This window comes from Rhinoraja longicauda, chromosome 5, assembly GCF_053455715.1.
Source record: "Rhinoraja longicauda isolate Sanriku21f chromosome 5, sRhiLon1.1, whole genome shotgun sequence".
NCBI lineage: Eukaryota > Metazoa > Chordata > Chondrichthyes > Rajiformes > Arhynchobatidae > Rhinoraja > Rhinoraja longicauda.
This window is the reverse complement of record NC_135957.1, coordinates 23,087,319-23,111,013: the sequence shown is the minus strand read 5'-3', so window position 1 is coordinate 23,111,013 and position 23,695 is coordinate 23,087,319. Positions and strand designations below refer to the sequence as shown.

The 23,695-nt window shown below is 41.7% G+C and overlaps 1 protein-coding gene across 2 annotated transcripts in view; it reads left to right on the top strand.

The window, feature by feature from the left end:
* Window positions 1-23,695, top strand: part of heatr5b (HEAT repeat containing 5B) — an 89,387-nt gene that overhangs the window by 41,700 nt on the left and 23,992 nt on the right. For both annotated transcript variants that reach the window (XM_078399091.1, XM_078399090.1), the window contains exons 15-27: window positions 538-701; window positions 5,985-6,160; window positions 8,895-9,000; window positions 9,110-9,300; window positions 10,008-10,167; window positions 10,251-10,440; window positions 11,237-11,406; window positions 12,747-12,891; window positions 15,187-15,366; window positions 16,872-17,123; window positions 18,652-18,833; window positions 20,717-20,785; window positions 22,360-22,539. In XM_078399091.1, coding sequence (XP_078255217.1) covers window positions 538-701; window positions 5,985-6,160; window positions 8,895-9,000; window positions 9,110-9,300; window positions 10,008-10,167; window positions 10,251-10,440; window positions 11,237-11,406; window positions 12,747-12,891; window positions 15,187-15,366; window positions 16,872-17,123; window positions 18,652-18,833; window positions 20,717-20,785; window positions 22,360-22,539 — 2,165 coding nt within the window. The remainder of the gene's footprint in view (window positions 1-537; window positions 702-5,984; window positions 6,161-8,894; window positions 9,001-9,109; window positions 9,301-10,007; window positions 10,168-10,250; window positions 10,441-11,236; window positions 11,407-12,746; window positions 12,892-15,186; window positions 15,367-16,871; window positions 17,124-18,651; window positions 18,834-20,716; window positions 20,786-22,359; window positions 22,540-23,695) is intronic.

Here is a 23,695-nt window from a genome sequence, read left to right as displayed (position 1 = left end):
TATAGTGCAAAAAGGGCCATTCAGCCCATAAAACCTGTCAATTCCATGTGGAGTGAACTCCTCAGCCTTGTTGCCCCATTGTTTCCCTAAACTGCTGCAGTTTTTGTTTTATCTTGAAATATTTATCGGGATTACAATTGAATTCTCATCCACCACAATACGCCAAGATTGTGCCCACGTCAAGATACCAGTCTGTGTTTGAAACTAATGTTTCACAAGTTAATGGTTCATCAGTCAGGTCTGATAATTGACCCATTTGCTGTGCACCCTGTTTAGCTAACTATATTTGCAGAGCTGTTCCTTCTGACTCAACAGTGGTTTTAAATGATAAATGTAGTTTAAGAGCTGCTGGCACTAAGTACTTAACCACTGTTGAATTGGGGGACTTTGACCTGGTTACATACAAGATAGCGCAAATAATTATGACTAACTGCATAGAAATGGTCATTGTAGCATTTATCTGTAGTTTAATTGAGATGTCAATATTGATAAAACTGGAGAATCCAAAATGATCTTAACCATGTAATTCCTCTTTAGGAAGCTTCAATGCTTTGCTAAGGGAATTGGTTGCAGAATTTACATTGACTGACAATTCTGCCAACACAACCACTTCGCTGCTGCGGTCACTCTGTCACTATGACGACAGTGTCCTCCTTGGTTCCTGGCTTCAAGAAACTGACCACAAATCCATTGAGGATCAGGTGAGCTGTGAAAGAACCAATACCCCTAAAACAAGCTATTTCATATTTTCTGTTGCTGGCAGAGCTCGCAAGAGCACTTGATTAAATTAATAATAACAATTGTAGACATTTGGCAAGATGAAACATCTTGCGGGAGGCCAAAGTTTCTGAAGCACTCTCCACAACTTTGGAACATCTGAGAGCAGGCAAAATGGCAGCCAAGCTCCACACTTGCAAAGATCCTACAAGAGGCAGCACAGTGGCTCAGCAATAGAGCTACTGCCTTACAGCGCCAAAGACCCGGGTTCGATCCTGTCTATGGGTGTTGTCTGTACATTTTCCCCGTCTCCCCGTGACCGCATGGGTTTCCTCCGGGTGATCCCCGTTTCTGCCCACACTCCAAAGACATCCAAGTTTATAGGTTAAATGGCTTCAGTAAAATGTTCTCTGTTGTGTAGGATAGTCCTAGTGTACGGGGTGATCGCGGGTCGGCGGGGACTCGTGGGATGAAGGGCCTGTTTCTGCGCTGTATCTCTAAATTCTAAAAGTCTACAGTCTAAAGTGGACATATTTGAAGGATACCTGCAAGAGTGAATATAGCATGTTGCCTGGTAGTAGAGGCAGGTCAAGTGATGCCCTCTGGGAGAATAGTGAAGCTGGAGCTTAACTGTGTGTTAGCTTTTGGCATTTTAACACTGCAGCTTTTGGCAAGATCAAATTAGATCTCTTAACAAGAGATATCTTTCATCAGTTGGAAGCAAAAATAGGTCAAGGAAATGGGGTGCAATACTTTCAATGAATTGGACCTGGGGTTTAAAGGCCATGGATACCAGGATAAATTTTCCACAGCTCTATATCCCAATTAACAATGGGAAAATTAAAAGTACTGTAAATAGTGTGTGGTTACCTATATGTTAGCTCTTTTAGTGCATGTCTTTCAGCTGGGGATGGAAGGGTGCAAGTCCTGGTAATGACAACTTAATCACTAACAGTGGTAATTATTATTTGCCAGCAGGAGGATAATTACTTGTTGCTTTCTTAATTGTGAACAGGACGGGAAGTATTGCAACTCTTATCAAAATAAACAGCATGTTAAATTATCTTTCTGTTCTTTTCTTCCCATTATTGCCTTGCCACTTTTATATAGTTTAGATTTACTGTTATTCCAATCTGCATTTTTCTTTAGGTTATTTAATATCTAGCAATGTATACCCCAGTCATCATCTCCAGTCACTTGACACTAAATTTCTGTGCTGTGAATGCTTGCAAACAATAATTAGGGTGAATAATCACCTTTTTTTAAACTGTTTAGGTTGAGGAAAGACTGTTGAGCAAGGGAGGGGTGAATTTCCATTCCTTTTCTTGCATCTTAAGAAAGTGAAGAGAGCTTTTATGTCTCATCTGAAGGAATATGTTTGGCTTTGCAATACTCCCTCAGTGTCACACTGGGTGAGGACCCAAATTATGTGGGCAATTTTCTATACTTCCTTTACCCTTTGTATGTTACAGTATAGTTGGAGGTGAACACATAGTGTATGTAAAACATTGCAAGGAAAACTTGGTTCTTCATGGGTACATCAGAGGTTGATGGGAGACTTGATAGAAGTATATTAGATTATGAGATGCATAGATAGGGTAGACAGCCAGAACCTTTTTCCCGGCGTGGAAATATCCAACACTAGAGGGGGTAAGTGTAATGGAGATGTGCTGGGCAAGTTTTTTTACACAGGATGGCGGGGGACTGGAACGCATTGCCAGTGGTAGTAATGGAGGCAGATACGATGGTAGCGTTTAAGAGGCTTTTGGATAGGCACGTGGAAATGGAGGGAAATGGATAGGAGATAGATCTGAAGAAGGGTCTCGACCCAAAGAGTCCGAAGGAGGATCTCGACCCAAAACGTCACCCATTCCTTCTCTCCAGAGATGCTGCCTGTCCCGCTGAGTTACTCCAGCATTTTGTGTCTACCTGAGAGGGATATGGATCATATCATTTTATGGATTTAGCATTTAGGATATGTTTCCACCAGTGACAATGCTAATTGAATCAGTTTTAAGCTTACTGTGCCCAGTGAAAGTTCAAGTTCGTGGTCATGTTCAGCAGCTGCCTGAAGCTATTTTGTAGTCTGGCATTTGTAGATGATTTTTATGTGCTTTGCAGTATTTCTTTTAGAGAAATACTTTGCCCCCCAGGCCAAACCACTGTAATGGATCAGTGTTCTGTGGTGTAGCAGGTAACAGATAGCAGTTTATTCAGATGAGAGAGCGAGGGGATTAAATAAATTGGGCTTGGAGGAAACAGTCAGTTTTCAGAAGAGATGACATGTTGGAACGGATTTCAAACGAGGTTTATATGAGTTGAAATATTAAAAAGATCAATCATTCAGGGAGAGAAGAGCAGTAAAGAAACCTCAGAGAAAGTGAGGAAACTCGCGTGTGGTAATTACCTAATGTAACCAGGGTACTTGGTGCAGGAGAATTCCTAAATAAATTCAGAACTTTTTCTTAACCAGTATGTCTCAAGGGCAATACTGAAAAGTGTTATTTTTAAGGAAGGGGACTGGGCAAGTAAGAATGTAAATGGGTGAGCACTTTTGTATAAGTATGATCACAATTCAGTAAGATGGACAGTATTTATGGAACATGACAAAGATAAAAATACCTTCTAAATTGGAGTGAGGCCAATTTTATTAATGTTACTAGATTTCATTAATGGCTTCATTGATTCATTTTAGAATGATATAAAATTAGAAGTATATAAAATTATGGGAGACATAAATAGGGTAGACAGTCAGAACATTTTTCCACAGGGTGGAAATGTCAAAGACAAGAAGGCCTGGCTTTAAGGTGAGAGGAGCAAAGTTAAAAGGAGATGTGCAGGGCATGTGTGTTTTACACAATGATGGGTGCCTGGATGCAGTTATAACAGTGGCATTTAAGAGTATTTTAGATAGGCACATTGTTATGCAGAGAATGGAGGGATATTGATCATATGCAGGCATAGGGGATTAGTTTAACTTGGCATCATGTTTGGCCTGGACATTGTGGGCCAAAGGGCCTGTTCCTGTGTTCTATGGTTCTGTGTTCCAACGCACTGGTGATTTAGCAAAGGTGGACTGGAAACAACAGGGTGAATATAAATCAGTCTCGGCTGTGGGAAGCAGAGTGTTCAGCAAACAAACTCCAGCAGTGAAAAGAAGTGAAATGCCAGATGTAGTCCTGGATGATAAGATGCACAGGGATAAGTGACCAATAAATGGGGAGCCTTTGTTAGACTGAGAACGACACTGGCAGGTGCTGGAGGAAAGCTGAGAAGAATATAGCGAGTGTTGGAGTGAAATTAAAGGGAACATAAGCAAAGCAAAGAATATGAAAAAATATCAGCAAACAAAATCAAAGATAATTCATAAAGTACATAATGAGCACAGAAGTAATTAAGAATAGCTCCTATTGGGCACCAATGAAGGGACTGTGGCACTGATGTGGGTAATGTTCTCTATGAATCATTAAGTGGCTGTCTGACAAAACACAATTCTGATATTGTTAAGGAGAGAAAATGTGAAATAGGTAATGGAGCAGATATTAATCTTTGAAAGTGGAAAGTAGATAAAATGACAAATCCAAACTAAACTTATCCCGGATGTTTTAAAAAGCAAAGGTGAAGGTTGTGGGAGTTCTGACCATAATTTTTTTCATTTCTCCCTGGCTCCAGGAATGGTGCCAGGGGATTGAGGATTAACATTGTACCATTGTTTAAAAAAGGAATAAAGAATAAATCTAGTTATTGCAGGCTAGTTAGTTTTAACTATGATAGGCACATCATTGGAATCCAGTGAAAGGGATAGAGTAAAAGTACAGATCAATCAGAATGAATTTGTTTAGGCTATGTAATGTCTGACGAACTTCATAAATTCTTTCAGAAGGCAGCAAGGAGGTCAATGAGGCAGTACATTTTATCTAGTTTGTGATTTTAGCAAGGCTTTTGATGAGGTTCCATTTGGCAGGCTGAACAGAAAAGATGCATGGGTTCCCAGGGGAGTTACAAAATGAATCTAAAAACAACAGGAAGTGAAGGGATAGTTGATAGGTATTTGTGGTTTGGAAGACCATTATCAATGGGGTTCAGTATTTGGTATCTTGCTTTTTGAAATAGCTGACAATGATTCGAACATAGAACCGTACAACATGGGACAGATCCTTCGGCCCACAATGTCTGGCCCGACCATGATGCCTGCACATGATCCATATCCCTCCATTCCCTGCATATCCATGTGCCTATCCAAATAATTATTTCATGCCACTATTGCATCTGCCTCCACCTCTGGCTGTGAGCTCCAGGCATCCGCCACTTTCTGCATATAAAAAAAGCTTGCCCGCACATCTCCGTTAAACTTTGCCACTCTCACCTTAAAGCTATGCCCTCTAGTCTTTGACATTTCCATCCTGAGGATAAAGGTTCTGCCTGTCTACCCTATCTATGTCTCCCATAATTTTATGTACTTCTGTCAGGTCTTCCCTCAGCCTCTGACTGAAGACTTAAATCTAGTAGTAATGATGAAAAAGTTGACAGATGTGTGAAATTGCAGGAATGATTAGATAATCTGGTCAATTGGACAAAAAAGATGGCAGATGGAATTTAATCAGAGAAGTATCAGGTAATGCATTTGGAAGATGCAACAAGCAGGTCAATTTAAAATTAATGGGGCAATGGGATCTTGGTGTAAATGACTTTGCACTGGTCCTTTAGATGATTAAGAAGCATGGAGATGCTTTCATTAGCCATAGCATTAGAAGGGCAGGGAGATTATTTCAGAACCGTATAAAGTGCTAGTTGGTCTTCTGCTTCAATATTGTACATAATTCTGTCGCCACAATACACATGTATGTTTCCAGGATTGTAACAACTCTGCTACGAGGCTATAAAGGAGGAAGTTGGAGCTGCATAAGAGGACATGATCAGAAGTTTATATTGATGGTGCCTACAGAATATAGGCTGACACTCCCAATGGTATACAGCACCGAGTGGTACTGCATTATTGAAGGTGCTGTTTCTTGTAAATAAGACGAACTGAGGTCCCTGTTGTGATTCCCACCACATGCTGAGAACTAGAGCATCAGTATCCAACTCACTAATAATCCCTCAATCAACATCAAAGCAATATAGAAGCACAATATTGCAGATCTTGAAAATCAGCATGCAAAGCGGCATTTGCAGAAAAAGAAACGGATTTACAGCTTGTCCAATGGTAATGTGTTTTAGTTGATTATAAATAACAAACAGAAATCTCCTACCATTTCCTTTCCCAGCTCCAGCCAAATAGTGCATCTGGAAGTGGGGCCCTGGAGCACGACCCGTCCTCTATCTACCTGCGTATCCCGGTGGGTGAAGCGGTGCCTGGACCCCTGCCCCTTGGCGTGTCTGTCATCGATGCCTCAGTTGCCCTCTTTGGTGTGGTGTTTCCACACGTCTCTTTCAAACATAGGCAAGTGCTTAATTTAATCCTTTGTGGAACTGGGTATTTATGTCCTTGAAGTTTTGGAGACGAAACATGTTTTGAAGACCGTTCTTGTTTACATCCTGTCCATTAATTTTGCATGGAAATTTTAAACTGCAACTGCATAACAGCCTTGATCATTTGGCATTTGATGTAATTGAAGGAGGAAGAAGCACTCTTCAGACACCACTTTTACACTGCCCTTTATATAGAGAGGTCCAGGAGGTATAAGTGCTTTTACTAAAAAGCAATTCCCACCAAGCATACCGCCTGTATCTGGCACAGGCAATATCCAGTTCATTCTGTTACACCCGCCACCCACCCACCCCCTCCCCCCGCTGCCTCAATCAACAATCTGGTGACAATCTTCCCTGTCCTGTTTTTGTCCAAAAAAAAGCCCTTTTCATTTGCATTGATTTTCAGAAATCCCAAGTCAGTATTGGGGATGTGATTGTTCCATGTACTCAAACCTAGAGTTGCATACGTTTAGCAGTTGGCAATACTGCAAACTTTGTGCCTCCAGTGTACAAAATTGGAAACTTTGGAGAGTGCCTGAGGCCAGTATTTCACTCCAGGATGATTTTACCTTACTCAATGTTGAGTGAGCGATCATGTTAACCTCAATACATGCTGCTGCTCAAAGTCATGCATATGGTCTTGTGAAGAAAGACATCTATGCACATTTGATCGGCTAACTCAGTTGATTAGCAGATTAGGTTGGTATTGCTCTGGGCCTCTCGCTCAATCATGAAAAAAATTAGAGGTTCTTTGGTAGAATTTTCTTTGTTGTTTTCTGCGGGTGTTTTGGTGGTTGTAATGGCCTTGGGTTCCTTGAAATAGATCAAAATAACGTATACTGCTGCAATAAATGTTATCAATTACTGCACTTCTAAAATTCCATCAACAGAAGTCAGCACAATGGTTTATTGTTTCAATCAAGTATTATATTGTTACATTTGTTCCTTGCTAGCTGGCTAGGCTGTCGCAGCTACACATTTATTTTTGGCCATTAGTAATGTGAAGATTCCTGGTTTGGGTTTGACAAAAGCAGGAGTTCACACAGAAAGATAAGACTCTATCTGAAGTGTTTCAAGGGACAGGCCAATTTTTATCACTCCAGTCTTGCATATTTACAGTATTACGATGTTTGAGGTATAAGAAGGTGAACATTTTATGTTAGAATAGTACACGCAGACTTCATCTTGTTGCTGTCGGGAAAAATAGATGTTATTTCCTCTTGTACTGGAAGGAGGTGATATCAATCCTTATGGAGAGCACTAAATGGAGGGGAGCGAGTGAAACCTGATAAAAAGAGCAGTAAAGTTCTGCCATCTTATTTTGATTTAAAACCAATGTGGAGTGTTTTTGAGAACTAAACATGGAAATGGAACTGGTAACTAGAGCTGCTGGAGCCAGTGTCACTGTGTTGTATTTACATCATGGGGATGGACCCCTACTGATGTTTTTGGTCACCCATGGCAACAATTCAAGTCATAGGCACCTGGTTTTGCTGGAAACAGTTATCCTTAATTAAAGATAGGTTATGCAGTACATCAGACTCTACCATAGGGAAATAAATCATTTAACTATGCTGACCTGGTTTGACTGCCTAATCAAATTGAAATCAGTGCTCTTGAATAACAACAGAAGGGTATGAATCAGCATCAGCAGTTCTTTCCTACACAGAAGGGTGTGAGTAATTGGTACTGAGTTCCATTAGGGGAATTGAAGTTGTTTATTTAAAGAAGGAGAATTTTCTGCATAATGTAGAAAAGGAAGATCCAGCCTTAGCATCTTGTTTCCAGGATATTCCAAAGTGCCACAAAGCCATTACATTACTTTGGTCTGTTTTTATGAGTATGATGAGAATGGGCACTTTTGATCCTGGGATGTTGTTTCCTGTGGTGAGATTTGAAATACGCCTAAAGCATTGTATTATGATCAAGAAAATAAGTGAAATGGAACTTCCAGACAAATAAAAGCAAGTGTACCATAAGTGATTACCCAGAGCATTGAAGCTGACAAAGCCAGTGGATAAGAAAGTGCAAGAGATTTCTACATTGATGTCATGAAGGATTCTGGATGGAGTTGGATGAAACGTGAACTCTTTGGACACAAAGATATATTTCTACTGGTTTCCCGATTGTCAAAAGGTTGTGATGGGGATCTGATGCAGAGTGAGGAATGCTGTCCTTGAAAGATTTGTCTTTAATGGCACCAAGGAGCAGAAACAAAAAGATGCTTGAGCGAACGTGGTGGAGAGATGAAGGAACAGATTAGATTGTTCCTGTTTAGAGCTTTCTTTAATTGCCAGCCTTCATATATACATCAAATGTCCTGTATCTGCTGGTCTAGACAGATTAATCATTACCCTGAAACAGCAAATTCACATCTGGCCCAAGCAAACCAAAGAATATAAGTATTTTTGTCAGACTTCTGTGGATTATGAATGAGAGTGTAAATTTATTGTATGCAACGTCGGCCTTTGTGAACTTGGGCTGTCAACCAGTTGCATGTACTGTGCTGTCTTCTAGCAGAGATCCCAGACAACTTTGCTATGGTCAAATAAAACGCTCAGAGCAACAAAGCCATGGTTTTATCACAAGCACCGTCCATTTCTGTGTTTTCAGTAATTTAACCATTGGAGAAATACTTGGCTACATAACTGTTAACATTAAGACTCGTCCCGACGATGCCTATTGACAGGTTACTGTTTCCTCAGGCTCCAAATGTTGGATCATTTTGCTGAGTGCATCAAGCAGGCCAAGGGTGTTCGTCAACAGGCAGTACAGATTAACATCTTCACCGCTGTGCTTAGTGCGCTAAAGGTAGGGCTATTTTGTTGTTGCTCGGTAATAATTTTGTCATATTATTGCCTGTGAATGTGGAACTACAGAGGGCACCATTAACAATTTTTCTTTTCTTTTCTTTCTTTAGGGTTTAGCCGAGAACAAGAGTACTCTGGGCCCTGATGAGGTGCGGAAGTCAGCCCTGGCACTTGTTATGGGAGTTCTTGACAATCCCAATCCAATTTTGCGATGTGCTGCTGGTGAAGCGTTGGGAAGGATGGCTCAAGTAGTCGGAGAGGCCACCTTCATAGCCAGGATGGCCCAGCACAGTTTTGACAAGTATGTCCTGTTGTGACATAGGAGCCTCAGTCATTGACATTCCCAATGCCTTGTTCATTGTACTCCTCTCCTACCTAAACTTGTTCCTTTCAAGAGTCATATTTTACATAATTCGTTAACATTAGTGTTGGTTTATTTTTGTCACGTGCACAAGAAACAGTGGAAAGAAACTGTGTTGTGTGCTAACCAGGCAAATCATACCACGCCTGAGTACAATCAAACCAAAGCCAAGTAAGTAGGTAGTGCAAAAGAGAAAGGAAACATTTAGTGTCACAAAAAGTGCAGATAAGGAAGAGCAAGTGATGCAACAAGGTTGATCAGGCAATCGGAGATATATTCCTTAGATTAAGGGAGAACCTTTCAACAGTGAGATATCAGGGACGAGGCTTTTCTTGAATCTGGTGGTACGAGTTTTCAAGCTTTTGTACCTTTTGCTCAACACGAGAGGGGAGAAGAGGGAATGATTGTGCCCTTTGATTGCACTGTAAATAAAACATCTTCCCAGACCAGCTGGAGATAGCTGATCTACTTCATCTAGATTTAAACTCTGAACCCAGTTCTTCCACTTTATATGAAATCTTACATGGTGCAAAATACAGTTTTAGCCTGAATGAACCAGGTTAATTTAAGAATGATTTATTTCCAGCATTGTCTGTCACTAGATCTGTTGAAGAAGTGTTTTGCCTAAGAAGTTTCTATTTTAATAGGTTGAAATCGGCTCGCGATGTGGTGTCCAGAACGGGCCATTCTCTTGCTCTGGGCTGCCTTCATCGTTATGTTGGTGGGATTGGCTCGGGGCAGCATCTGAAGACGAGCGTCAGCATTCTTTTGGCTCTTGCACAGGATGGCACTTCGCCGGAAGTGCAGGTAAATCATTCAAAGTCCGAATCCGTGCACTTGTCCTGCTTTAAGTGGGGTTGTCAGTGTTGACTGTGTTTCTATTTCTTCAGACCTGGGCTCTTCACTCGCTGGCACTGATTGTGGATTCCAGTGGCCCCATGTACCGTGGGTACGTGGAGCCCACCCTTACGCTTGTCCTGACCCTGTTGCTGACTGTTCCCCCATCACATACAGAAGTGCACCAGTGTTTGGGTCGTTGTCTGGGAGCTTTAATCACCACCGTTGGACCAGAGCTTCAAGGTAGGCTGGCAGGGAAAGAGGTGGGTTGGAAACTACTAAAGGAAACAACCAAAACACCAACTTCTGTACCACACATTTTCAGGAGCAGGAAAGTTACCAAAAGCTTATACTTTAAGTCATGTGTGGTACAATTGGGAGATTTACTGCACTGGGTCAGAGGGTTGGTGTTTCAAGTTCCAAAAGACTTGAGCACTGAAATCCATCACATTGCTGAGAAAGTGCTCTGTTCCCAGATGAGTCTTTAGGATACAACGTAAAGTCTCATCTGCCTTCTTGGATATATGTGAGTAATCCCCAGAAACTGTGGGCAATCCTGGCATTTCACCCAGTCCTCCTCCCCCACACTGCGGCAAACAGATTGTTTGAACATCCAACAACATACAAAATGCTGGATCTGTTGAAAGGGCAGCATCTGCTGAAAGAGAAACAGTTAATTTTTGGGGGTTTGGGCCTCATTTGTGAAAATATATTTTTTGTTTTCCGTTTCTGGCAACTGTAGACTTTATTTTCTGCCTGGCACTTCCCTGCATGAAGACGTAATGCTATAACAGTGACAGCACCTCATAAAACTCCAGTGGGTATTAAATACTTTAAAATTGCACCAGCTAAAGCACGTTCTTTATTGTTCTGACCCTTGTTTTTTTGTAGTCAAAATCCTATTAGTGCACTGATTCATTTTTTGAAAATATATCCATTTATTATAGAAATGTTTGTACCATGCAGAAACTGCCACAGTTGCATGGCATGCTGTTGCAATCTCCACGCAGGCCTTTAAATGGTATTTACTTCTTTCCAGGTAATGGAGCTTCCACATCTACGATTCGCTCTTCGTGCCTCGTGGGCTGTGCCATCATGCAAGATCACTCCGATTCCCTTGCACAGGCAGCAGCCATATCATGCCTTCAGCAGCTGCATATGTTCGCACCACGTCACGTCAATCTGTCCAGTCTGGTGCCCAGTCTGTGTGTAAGTGGAACTGAGCAAAGGTAGTGCCAACAATGTGGCTGTGGCTCGGATGTGAAACATATTTGCCTTCTGGTCATTCCAGAGACTGGAGCAAATGATCCAGTGTTACCAATGGATGACTGAGGCCTCACTTTCAGAAATGTTGTGACCTTCAGTGGTGGACTAATCTTGGTCCCATGCCCATTTTGATGGGAGTTCTTCATGCAGACCTTAATCAACATCATTAAAACAGGTGGTGCAGTGGTAGAGTTGCTGCCCTACAGTGCCAGAGACCCGGGTTCGATCCTGACAACAGGTGCCTGTACGGAGTTTGTACATTTTCCCCGTGACCGCGTGAGTTTTCTCCGGGTGCTCCTGTTTCCTCCCACACTCAAATGACAGATTTGTAGGTTAATTGGCTTCGGTAAAGATTGTAAATTGTCCCTAGTGTATGTAGGATAGTGCTGTGTACGAGGATCACTGGTCAGTGCGGACTCGGTGGGCCGAAGGGCCTGTTTCCATGATGTATCTCTAAAACGAAAAAAGAAGCAAGAGTGACCATTGTACGATTGTTTGAGAACTTGCTGTGCATATTTTTGCCTGCCGCATGTCCTTCATCACAAAAGAGCTTCACCTTTGCTAATTGGCTATAAAGCACTTTAAGGCATTAATGCACAAAATCAATGACTGTGAGGGGAATGTTTCGTGAATCATTTGTTCAATGTTTGTTGGAAAACTGAGAAGTAGGACTATCCTGCTCTATGTTCCTTCAGCATCAGCTGCAGTGATGGACAGAATAGTGGCCTTGTGTCTCTCCTTGTACACACCTCTAACATGGAGCAGATGAAGGAGTCTTTGAGGAGTTAGAGAAACATATGATGATGAAATGGTTCCATCATGTAGACGTTCCCACATAACCTGAGGGCATAATTATAAGATGGTCACTCATAAATCTAACAAGGAATTCAAAAGAGACTTCTTTATTAGACATGGCCGATAATGTAGGCAAACAAAGCGGGTGTTACAAATACATTTACAGGAAACATGATTAATCCGGAAGTGGAAGCAAATGAATGGAAAGATACATTGATAGTCTTACATGAAATATGCTGGGAGGAAGCTTGTTGAATGTAAAAGGACAGCATAGAGCAGTGGATCAAACTATCTTTGTCTCAGTCATAACGTTTGGTGTAAAGATGAATATTTTAGACTCCAGAGTCAAATACATAGATCCATTTTTATGTATATCGAGCTCAGTACCGATCATGGACAGTCCTTTCAGCTTCTGAACTCGCACCATCAACACAGGTAGTCGACGCCAGCTACTTTAGCTGATTGATGAGAGCAATTCCCTTCCACAGGTCCACTTGTGCAGCTCTCACTTGCTGCTTCGAAGAGCAGCAGTCGCCTGCCTCCGTCAGCTCGCTCAGAGAGAAGCAACCGAGGTCTGTGCCTACGCCATGACTCTTGCGCAGAGTTCGGGAAGTAAGGAAAGGAGTGGCATTGGTGAGTACTCCCCAGCTGGGGAAGGGGAGGATCTCCGAATGTGGCTCAGTGTATGCATGTCAAAAACCAGTGCATTGCATGCACCAATGTCCCCATCGTGTTCGGCGATGAATTGGAGGCAGGGACACGGCTTTTGGCCGCATTTCAATAAGTGACTGCAGCAACGTCCTGAGGAATTACTGCCAAATATAGCCACAGTATCCATGACCAGAATTGCAAAATCATCTCCAGATGAAGACAGTGATTCTTTCAGCAAAATGCAGTGAGCGGAGGAAGATGATATCTTACGTATGATGTGTAAAAGCACTCCACCGTATTTTGCCAGAGAAATGCTTCCTGAATTGTGTTTGGTAATTACACGTAGACTGCCTTGGACTCGCAACTTGTCATAGAGTCATACAGTGTGGAAACAGGCCCTTCTGCCCTACTTGCCCATGACAACCATCAGGCATCATCTAAACTAGTCCCACCTGCCTGCTTTTGGCCCATATCGCCCTAAACCTACCCGATCCATGCAGCTGTTTAAATGTTTCTTAAACATAGTGATAGTACCTGCCTCAACTACTTCCTCTGGCAGCTTGTTCTGAACATCCACTACCCTTTGTGTAAAAAAAGGTTACCCCTCAGGTTCCCATTAAATGTTTTCCCCTTCGCCTTAAACCTATGTCCTCTGCTTCTCGATCCCCCATCTCTGGGCTCAAAGACTTATCTGATCTATTCCTCTAGTGATTTTGTACACCTCTATAAGATCTCCCCTCATCCTCCTGCTTGGCTCAGCAACATTAATATTCATAGTTAACCATCTAATGGTTGGTTAACTTCTTCACCTGGTGGTGGAGAGAGTAGTAGAGTCACGCAGCTGTGTACTGATCATTCAGGCATAGATGTCAGCAGTGAACACTGGCCTTTCACATCACAGGGCAATGAATTGTGGGACACAATATATCTGTTGTGTTTACAGTGATGTAAACGGCATCTTCATGCTGCTGTGCGGCTGGCTTGAGTCAAGCCCCAGCTCAGCTTACTGAAGTTGGCCTCCAGTGTGTTTTAATTATTGCACAGTGATGATTCCAAGGGTGTTGTTTTGACCCCAGTTTACAAAGAGTTTAAGAAGCATTTGCATGGGCTGCTTTTGCAACATTGGAAGGCTTCCTAACCCTTATTATTATGGGTTGCACCTCAGCAACAGTGGGATCATTGCCTTCTAGGAACTTTGCTGTGAGAACTTTGGTTATGTGAATGGATGGAAGAAGCTGAAGTTGCACTTGGAACAGAGGAGATTGTTAGGGGTTTGATAAAGGTATTTAAAGTTTGTAAGGGTTTAGATATAATAGATAGAGAGAAACGTTATCCATTGGTATGGAGAATACATAGAATCGAAAATGTTACGAATTGCAACATTTCTTTGTACAAGGGATGGTTAGGTTGTGAAATGTACTGGCAGGAATAGTAATAGAGACAGATTCTTGCAAGTGGATCACAGGGAAAGTCCTTTGAACTTTCCCTTCTCACCTTAAAGTATGCCCTCCATTCTTTGACATTTCTAACATGGGGAAAAAGGTTTTCACTGTTTTTCTATGCCTTTCATAATTTTATATACTTCTGTCAGGTCTCCCCTCGGTCTCTGATGCTCAGGAGAAAACAGTCCATGTTTGTCCAACCTCTCTTTATAGCTAATGCACTCCAATCCAGGCAGCATTCTGGTGAACCTCTTCTACACCTTCTCCAACACCTCCACATCCTTCCTATAATACTACCCTAACCTCTTCACAGCAATTATAAAACCTAAAGTGTGTTTTGAAAACATTCATGGGAGATTGTCAACATTAATAGCTTGGGGATGTTTTAAAATTTTGATTTGACCAAAAACCATACTGAACTTGCTTTTTTTTCACTGAGGCCATTTGGTCCACCAGAATTATGCAATTAACCCCACCCGCTACAATTATTTTATTTTTCAGAGCACCTTTTTGACTGAGAAATGCAGGTTATAACAAATCTTTGCTTAAATAAATGATCTACATCTTCTATTTGGTTATTTTGCCACGTATTAAAATTATCTGTTTTGGTTAATAATTACCGACCCTGCTGGTGGAAATAATGTTTCCTTTGTTATGCAATCAAAATAACTATTAGAATTCTAGACATGACCGTTCAATAGGTAGAATTCAGTGCATGCATAGTTCCTGTGTTTGGTTTGGTAGCCTATCTCTGTTTTAAAGATATAAAGCAGCTCAACAGGAATTTCCTGGTAATAACTGTGATGTGACTAATACCTGTGTCTTCTCCCTTTAGATGTGAATATCACTGAAACGGGCCTGGAAGGGGTGTTGTTTGGAATGCTGGACCGTGAGACTGACCGCAAGTTATGTGCTGACATCCATGACACTTTGGGCCACATGCTTTCATCCTTGGCAGTTCAGAAGCTTTCCCACTGGCTGAAGCTATGCAAAGGCGTCCTGGCTGCATCAACAGGTGTGTGGCCAACATGGTTTACAGGAAAAAAAACAATGTTTGGATTCGTTTCTATTCCTTGGCCTCTTCCCTTCCAACACCCTTGCTGCTGCCAACCCAGCCAAGGGTGCCATGCATGGCATACACAGTGCAAGTGGGAGAATTCGGGACATAGGAACAGAAGGAGGTTATTGCGACCATTAAGCCTGTTTTGACATCCATTGGGATCATTCCTGACATATATGTTATACTCACCTTAGTTCACACTTCTGCTCAACAAAAAGCTAAAGAAATTTAGTTGACTCCAGGACATACATCTGTTGTAAGAACTGGTATGTTAACATGGCTTGATCTTGGGTATTGACATAATTATTGCCAGACATAAAACCAGCTTTTTTTCCCACGTAGCAGCTTTACTCAATAACCAAAAGTCTGTAGTGTCTTTTTGCTCTGGTTAATTTCACTCACATGTTTAAACTGTAAGGTTGTAATCTTAATGTTTTAATGTTTTATGCTTTATTCTTAATTGTTTTACTGTATGTTCATGTTGTTACTTGCAAGCGGAGCACCAAGGCACATTCCTTGTATGTGTACATACTTGGCCTATATACTTATTCATTCATTCATTCATTTTTTTGATGGTCCCAAAGTGTGTTTACAGGTTGATGTTTTTATCTCCAAGGTCGCTTCCATGTTTTGCATGGTCATTGGTATCAAAAATAATTTAGCAATCCTAATTCTTTGCTCTTTTTTGCCGAGTATTACTGTAAACCTCCAGTAACACAGGTATTGGCCCTTTGAAACTGTTCCACTTTCAGTAAAGGCTGATCTTAACTTCATCTACTTGATCCATAACCTTTAATAACCTTGTCCAATACAAATCTATCAATCCATTTTGACATGTTCAGTTGACTGCCTATCTAAGCAGCTTTTTGTCAGGGAGCATTCCAGATTTCCATTTTTTTATGTAATGACATGTTGCCTGTTATCATCCTGAAAACAGTTTACGTCTTTCTGGCCCATTGTTCGAGATTCGGGCACAGCTAGAGAATTTTTTTAGCTGCCACATCAACATATTTAAGCAATGTAAACACCTCAGTTAGATTGTCAATACTCATACAAATCTAATGGTGTGACGTCATCTAATTTAACTCTGTTGGATCTGGCTTTTGTGCACTTAAGTGGTAATTCCTCTACTTACTGAGGGTTTGAGAGGAGATATAGTCTTTGCTCAACAATTTACACACAATAATCTGCCAACCAGCATAATGATAATAACAATATTATCTATTTTAATGATGTTCATTGAATGATAAACATTAGTCAAGCCTCAGGAAAGAATTCCCTTGCTCGTTAAATAGAGCTGTGGGATCATTTTCGTTCCCACCTGACGGGGCAACTGGAACCTCACTGTTATATCTCATTATAGTGAGGTGGTGTCAGTGCTTTACAGTCGTGTTGTCCTGGATTCTATATTCAGCTCTTGAATCTATTTTAATTTAGGATTTTCTCCCACGACTCTACAGATGCAGGTGCTGCAGGTCCGTTGGAGGCAACAAGGGATGAAGATGGGGAGAAGAAGGATGAAATGGACGATGAGATTATGTTCACTGGCATAGGCGACGATGAAAAATCGAAGCCTTGCGTTGCCCCGAGGTGGGCCACTCGCGTGTTTGCCTCTGAGTGTCTCTGTCGGATCATCCTTCTGTGTGAGAACACAGACAACACACACTTCGATCTCGCCAAGGCCAGGGCCATGAAGCAGAAGAATCCCAAAAGTAAGTCCTGTTTGGTAGCCATTCTTTCCCACCACAGTGTACCTTTGCAGACTGGTGACTAGCACAAGTAATTCGGCAAAGGCATTGCATCAACATGGCCGTGCTGGCCATCAAATGGCAATGTTTAAAACCGGAATTATACATGCTTTACTGCACACACACATTTTCACATTTGTTCCTTCTATTAATTCCATGATCAGCCTTCCATCTTGTATAAAGCTGAACTCGTGTCAAACTGTTGCTAACATGTGGTGACATTTGCTCTTTTAGTCACTGGCGTGTGTTGGAGCCCAATATGCCTCCATTTAAAAAAAATCACTTGCTTTCAAATCTTTCTGGTGCCCTGACCCGCCCATGTCTCGGCACCACCACCAACCCCATTGTCGTACAACTTCTTTGCACAGTTTTCACCACTGCACCATTGCTGGCTGCACCTTCAACAACCCAGGTCCTAAACTCTGGAATTTCCTCTCTAAGCTTCTCTGCCTCTTGCTTTGAAACGTCAGACGCTGGATTCAGTCATCTGTCTTAATTTTAACTTGTGTCATTTGATGTTAAATATTATTTGACTCGTGTGAAGTATCTCAGGGTGTTCAACCAAAAGCATGAGAGGTCATGAGAAATGGGACATGAGTTGGCCATTTGACTCCTCAAACTGACTCTGCCATTCAGTAAATAAAACTGATCTTCCTACCCTATACACATGATTCTATAAACAACTGCGGATCTATCAATTTTTGCTTTAAATAAAAATACTAAGACTAAGCCAAATTTACGAGTAAAAAATTTAAAAATCACCACACTGTGTGAAGGAATTTCTCCTCATTGCACTGTGAGCCCTTGACTGTGACCCTAGGTTCTCGACTCATTACCCAGGGGCAATATCCTCTCCGTGTCTATCCTGTTGAGCCGTCTAAAAATGTTGAATGTTCCATTGAGGTCATGTCTCATTCTTATAGATTCTAATGAATAGAGATCTAGTCAACTTATTCTCCCTTTGTATGACTGGCGAGCCTTCCCAGGAAACAGTGCATTTTCCTGTTTTCTCTCTGGTGCAAATGTATTTATTTTTTGGTAATGAGACCAAGATTGTACACAACATTTCAGATATCTGTTTGACTTGAGGTCCTCTATAAATGTAATAAGACATCTTTACTCCTGTACTTAAACCATATTGCCATAAAGGCCATCATGGGATTTGCCTTCCTAATCATTTGCAACACCTGAATGTTAATTTTCAATGACTTTTGTACAAGGAATCTTTGAACATTAACATGTCAATCTCTCACTATTTAAAAAGTTATAGCATTTTTTTTTTTCAAATTCAATGTATTCCATGTTATAAGAAAGAAATGCAAGTTGTTTATAATGTGCAGAACAAAAATTTGAGCTACTCGCATCAATATAGGAAATGATTAATGTAGCAGTTGAGGTGGAGCTGAGAGACATGTTGGAAGACGGGAATTGAAGAAAGGGATGTGGAGTACATTGGTGTTATCTGATGGTCAGCAATTTGCTCTTTATACAGGTGACCTGTTGGTGTTGCACCTTTCTGACCTAATTCGCATGGCCTTCATGGCTGCCACCGACCACAGCAACCAGTTACGAATGGCTGGACTTCAGGCACTTGAGGACATTATCAAGGAGTTTGCTTCTGTCCCAGAGCCCGAGTTTCCAGGCCACGTGATCTTGGAACAATATCAGGCAAACGTAAGTTCACATTACCAGAAAGCGCACATGTATCATACCTTTAAAGGTGGAGGTGTTAATGTTAACTTCCTCCCAACTTCTGCAATTTCAAGTTCTTGTGACCACATTGAGAGTAGGAGCTGTCCATGCAAATTTCTCAATTACAATTGCAACTTCCTGACTCACCTGGAGAGACAGGGCACATACGTGAGGATGCTATTTATAGACTATGGCTCTGCCTTCAACACAGTCATCCCCACCAAGCTCACCTTCAAACTCCACCAGCTAGGCCTCAGCTCGCATATATGCAACTGGATCCTGAATTTCCTGTCGAAGCGCCCTCAGGCACCTGTCCTCCACCACCACCCTGAGTACCGGCACACCGCAGGGTTGTGTACTGAGCCCCATGCTCTACTCCCCCTTCACACATGACTGTGTCATTGCATTCGCCACCACCACCCTGAGTACCGGCACACCGCAGGGTTGTGTACTGAGCCCCATGCACTACTCCCCCTTCACACATGACTGTGTCATTGCATTCGCCACCAACACCATCGTCAAATTTGCGGATGACACAACGGTGATCGGGCTGATCTCCAACGGCGATGAATCAGCCTACAGAGCGGAGGTGTAGAACCTGGTGAGCTGGTGCTCAGAGAACAACCTGTCCCTAAACACAACTAAGACCAAGGAGCTAATTATCAACTTCAAGAAGGTCACAGAATGAGAAATACGCTCTAGTCCTCATCAACGGGGACGAAGTGGTGAGAGTGTCCAGCTTCAGGTTTCTGGGCACACACATGGTCCACCTACACCGCTGCGCTAGTCAAAAAAGCACAGCAATGGCTGTTTTCCTGAGAACACTAAAAAAGGTCAGTCTGCCACAACAACTTCTAATGACCTACCGCTGTTGTTTTCATTTTCGTGGTGATTTATTTATATACTTGATTTGATAACATCGATATGGAAGCGACAATCAAAATCTCGTTGTACTTGTACAATGACAATAAAGGATATTGTATTGTATTCTTACCAGTGGAAACACCAAGAAACTACAGCACACACAAGTTTGCATTTTCTATCTAATGGATAAAAAGAGAAATGTATATGTTTACAATAAGCATTGAATTATATGGATGCACTCTTAATATATTCCATCCCCTATTTAGTTTCACCAAACTGGGATTTTTGATTCTTTTGATAAACAAGAGATCCATTATTTTCAATTTGCAGAGATTATGGGGCAATTTGGATGGGTTGATCTGAATGCCTTACTTGTATTTTATAATTCCTTTGTTCTGTGTATCATTATGTTGATAAAATTGCCGCAAATCTCCAGTTTATATTCATAGGGTGTAAAGTTTTGTGCACACTGTAACTTAACCCTCTATGAATATAAACTGGAGAATTGCTGCAATTTTATCACTTGTCATTTGCCTAGCAGTAAAGTTCTGCATCAACCATAAACCCTCGCAAAGTTTCAACTTAGTCTTTCTGCATGGTTTAATTTGAACCTCATGTTTCAAACTTGGCTGTTGCTGATAAAGAACACCACAATGAGCTGAGAGGAGCACTATCAAATCTTTACATAATATGAAATAACATCAATATTGGATTATAGGTTTGCACCATGATCACATATTCCAACTCCTGTTCAAGTGGGTACAGAGTTCAAATACCTGAAGTGTAAGTGTAGGATCATCAAAAAGATGATGGGTCGCTCTGTTACTCAGCAAACCATTTCTTACATGTGCTGATCAGAGGATACAGAGAATGTATGGTGCTCTTGATAACACCGATACTGCCTGCCTTTAACTTGACGTTGAATGACTTTTAGGAGATGTTATTCTGCTATTGCTTATCAAATTATATGTTCAACATCGTTACATTTTGTCCCAATTTAGGTTGGAGCAGCCTTGAGGCCAGCTTTTTCCCAAGATACACCATCTGACATCACGGCCAAAGCCTGCCAGGTGAGCAGTTACCCTAGTAATCTCTGCTGCAAATGAACTGACCATTCGCTTGGTCGGACCTCACGGAAACATAATGGTTTCCATGTGATTTTCAGGCACTGATTTAACATATTTCTTTCCATAAATAAATTGTGTTATCTGTTAATGGTTCACGGAGGCAACAGTTTATCTGTTTGGCAGCATGCATATTTGCACCATGCTGTTGCAATATCGGGAATGGATCTACCTCAGCTCCTATTTATTGGCATCAATTACATCCGAGATATCTTGTGTCAGTGTTGGTCAATGCGTAAGTACTTATCGCTTTCTTAGTGAAAGCATGTTCCACTTGCATTTCCTTGCCTTAAAAACAAGTCAAGGTCATTCAGTCTCTTGAGTTGGCTTGGTTATTTTGTAGCAGTATTTTACCTTCACTTATTCTCGTTTTTCTCAATTTTTAGTTTTGGAGATACAGTGAGAGATACAGTGAGTTTTAGAGAAGCATGCCCTTCGGCCTACCAAATCCACGCTAACCAACGATCACCCGTACACTAGTTCTATGCTACACACACACAAGGGACAATTTACAGAAGCCAATTAACCCCAAAAAACAGCATGTCTTTGAAATGTGTGAGGAAACTGGAGTACCAGAGAAAACCTGCGTGGTCACTGGGCGAACGTACAAACTCCGTCCAGACAGCACCCGTAATCAGGATCGAACCCGGGTCTCTGGCACTGTAAGGTAGCAACTACTACTGCGCCACTATGCCACAGTGAAATTTATTAAATTAGTTCCTGAAAATTTCTGAAACCTTGAACGAAAAAACCCAACACATTTATCTATTTGAAAACCTCCAGTATCCTTGGCCTTTGGGAGGAGTAGGTTGAACATTCCCAGCAACATTTTGTATGAAGATTTGAATCGTGCATTATTGGAGGTGGTGGTGGTGGTGGGGACGGTTATCATTAACCAGCAACTTACGTGGACTATCCACATACATAAATACTATAGTTACAAGCGTGGGTTAGTCACTGGGATTATGCAGCCACTGATTCATCTCCTGACACTATAAAGATTTTCCTCACAAGTCTGTAGTGCGATGGATTAATTTCCACTTGCCTGGATGAATGGAACCCAAATGACAGACAAGAAGCTCAACTCTATTGAGGACAAAACAACCTCTTGATTGGCAGTCCATCCACCTCGAAATGTTTATTCCTCCATGTACCACCCACAAAAAAAACTCTGCAGTAACTTGCCAAGACTTCTTTCACAACACCTCCCAAACCCGCAACCTCTGCTGTCAATGAAGACTAGGGCAGCAGTTGCAAGGGGAAACCATTTGTTCATTCCTGTATATTTCTTGGAGGAATGGAGAGAAATGTATCACTACTCCTTTATTGTCACTGCAATAAAATCCTGGGACAACCAGCCTAACAAAATGGAGGGTGTAGAAAAACCAAAGTGCTAGAGGATCCCAGCGGCTCAGCATCTGTGGAGGAAGATAAGATAAACTATGAACTTGAGAAACTATAAGAGAAAGATAAACTATGTTTTTATCTTTGCATGAAAAGTAACTAGTTATCTTTTGCAGGTTTGTAGCACCTGGATTGGAAGTGGTGTAGTCAGTGACTTGAATGATCTACGTAGGGTTCACACCCTGTTGGTATCTTCTTTGGACAAGATGCAATCTGGAAAAGGCTCCTTGAGCCAATTGTACAGTGAGAGTGCTACCACAATGGAGAAGCTGGCTGTGCTGAAAGCTTGGGCAGAGGTAAGCTTGCAAGGGATGAGAGGGATTATGCTAAAACTTTCACAATTACATTTGGACCTTTCCTTCCCAACAATCAGTGGCAGATTCTGGGTGTAGCCCGGCAGCAGCTCTGCTGTATGACCCCCCCCCCCCCCCCCCCCCCCCCAGTTGAGGGAATGTATTTTGTTTACTGTAATGCATCAATCATACATTGAAACAACATTTGGTTTTAGAGAGAATGGGTGTGCCTTGAGAGCCGGATTTTGGATAATTTTGTTACTGCCACACGATGCCGTCTTAAAGTGTTCTTCACTGCAGCCTCGGTGTAAGTGCTCAAAGCATATTGGGATGTTCACTCTAGTGAAAGTGCAGCACTGGTTTTATTCTTTATAGTAATTCCTGCAATGATGGGGTTCTTTGCTGCAGCAATCCATCTATTGATGGGAGGCAGCAGTAATTCATGGTTCATAATGAATAAATAGATTTCTACAACAACTGCATAGTGCTGTTGTTTCCTTCATAACATATTCACCCTATTCCTCGGCACTTTCACTCTCCCCCCTCTGCACTAAACCCACCCATCGTCCCCTTGTCTCATCCATCCTCAGTCACCCTGCCCATTCCAATCCATTGACTCTTAAAGAAAAATGTAGGAAACCTACCACTGTACATAGTCTTTTTTTTTTACCTCATCAGAACCTTCAACTAGATAAACCAAAATGGATTATGGATGAATCCTTGTCAAATTTGTCTGTCCTTATAAATTTGATACCACTCTACATCAGCTATGCAGTAACATGCTGTTTGCAATTCTGACACCACGGCCTTGGAGCTGAGGTAGACAGTATTCTGTGTCAATTCTTAGTCCGCCTCTAACCAGCTTCTTACTGGAGTGGTGTTAATCTACAGAGTGAACATTCTCCTTAATTTATGGGAATTCCTGGCCATGACAACTCAAAATGGAGGAGGAGCATTGAGGAAATGGAGGAGGGCTCTGAGAACGGTGTGTCTTTGTGATGGATGCACACAGCATGCTTGTGCAGACAGTGGAATGAATGTGCAATGTTCCAATCTACCCATCCATGCAACACCTGTAGCACATCTGCAGATTCCGCATGGGAACTCGGAACTACAGTGCAAGCAAGCAATCCTTGATCCTGTGAGACTCCTTAAAAAG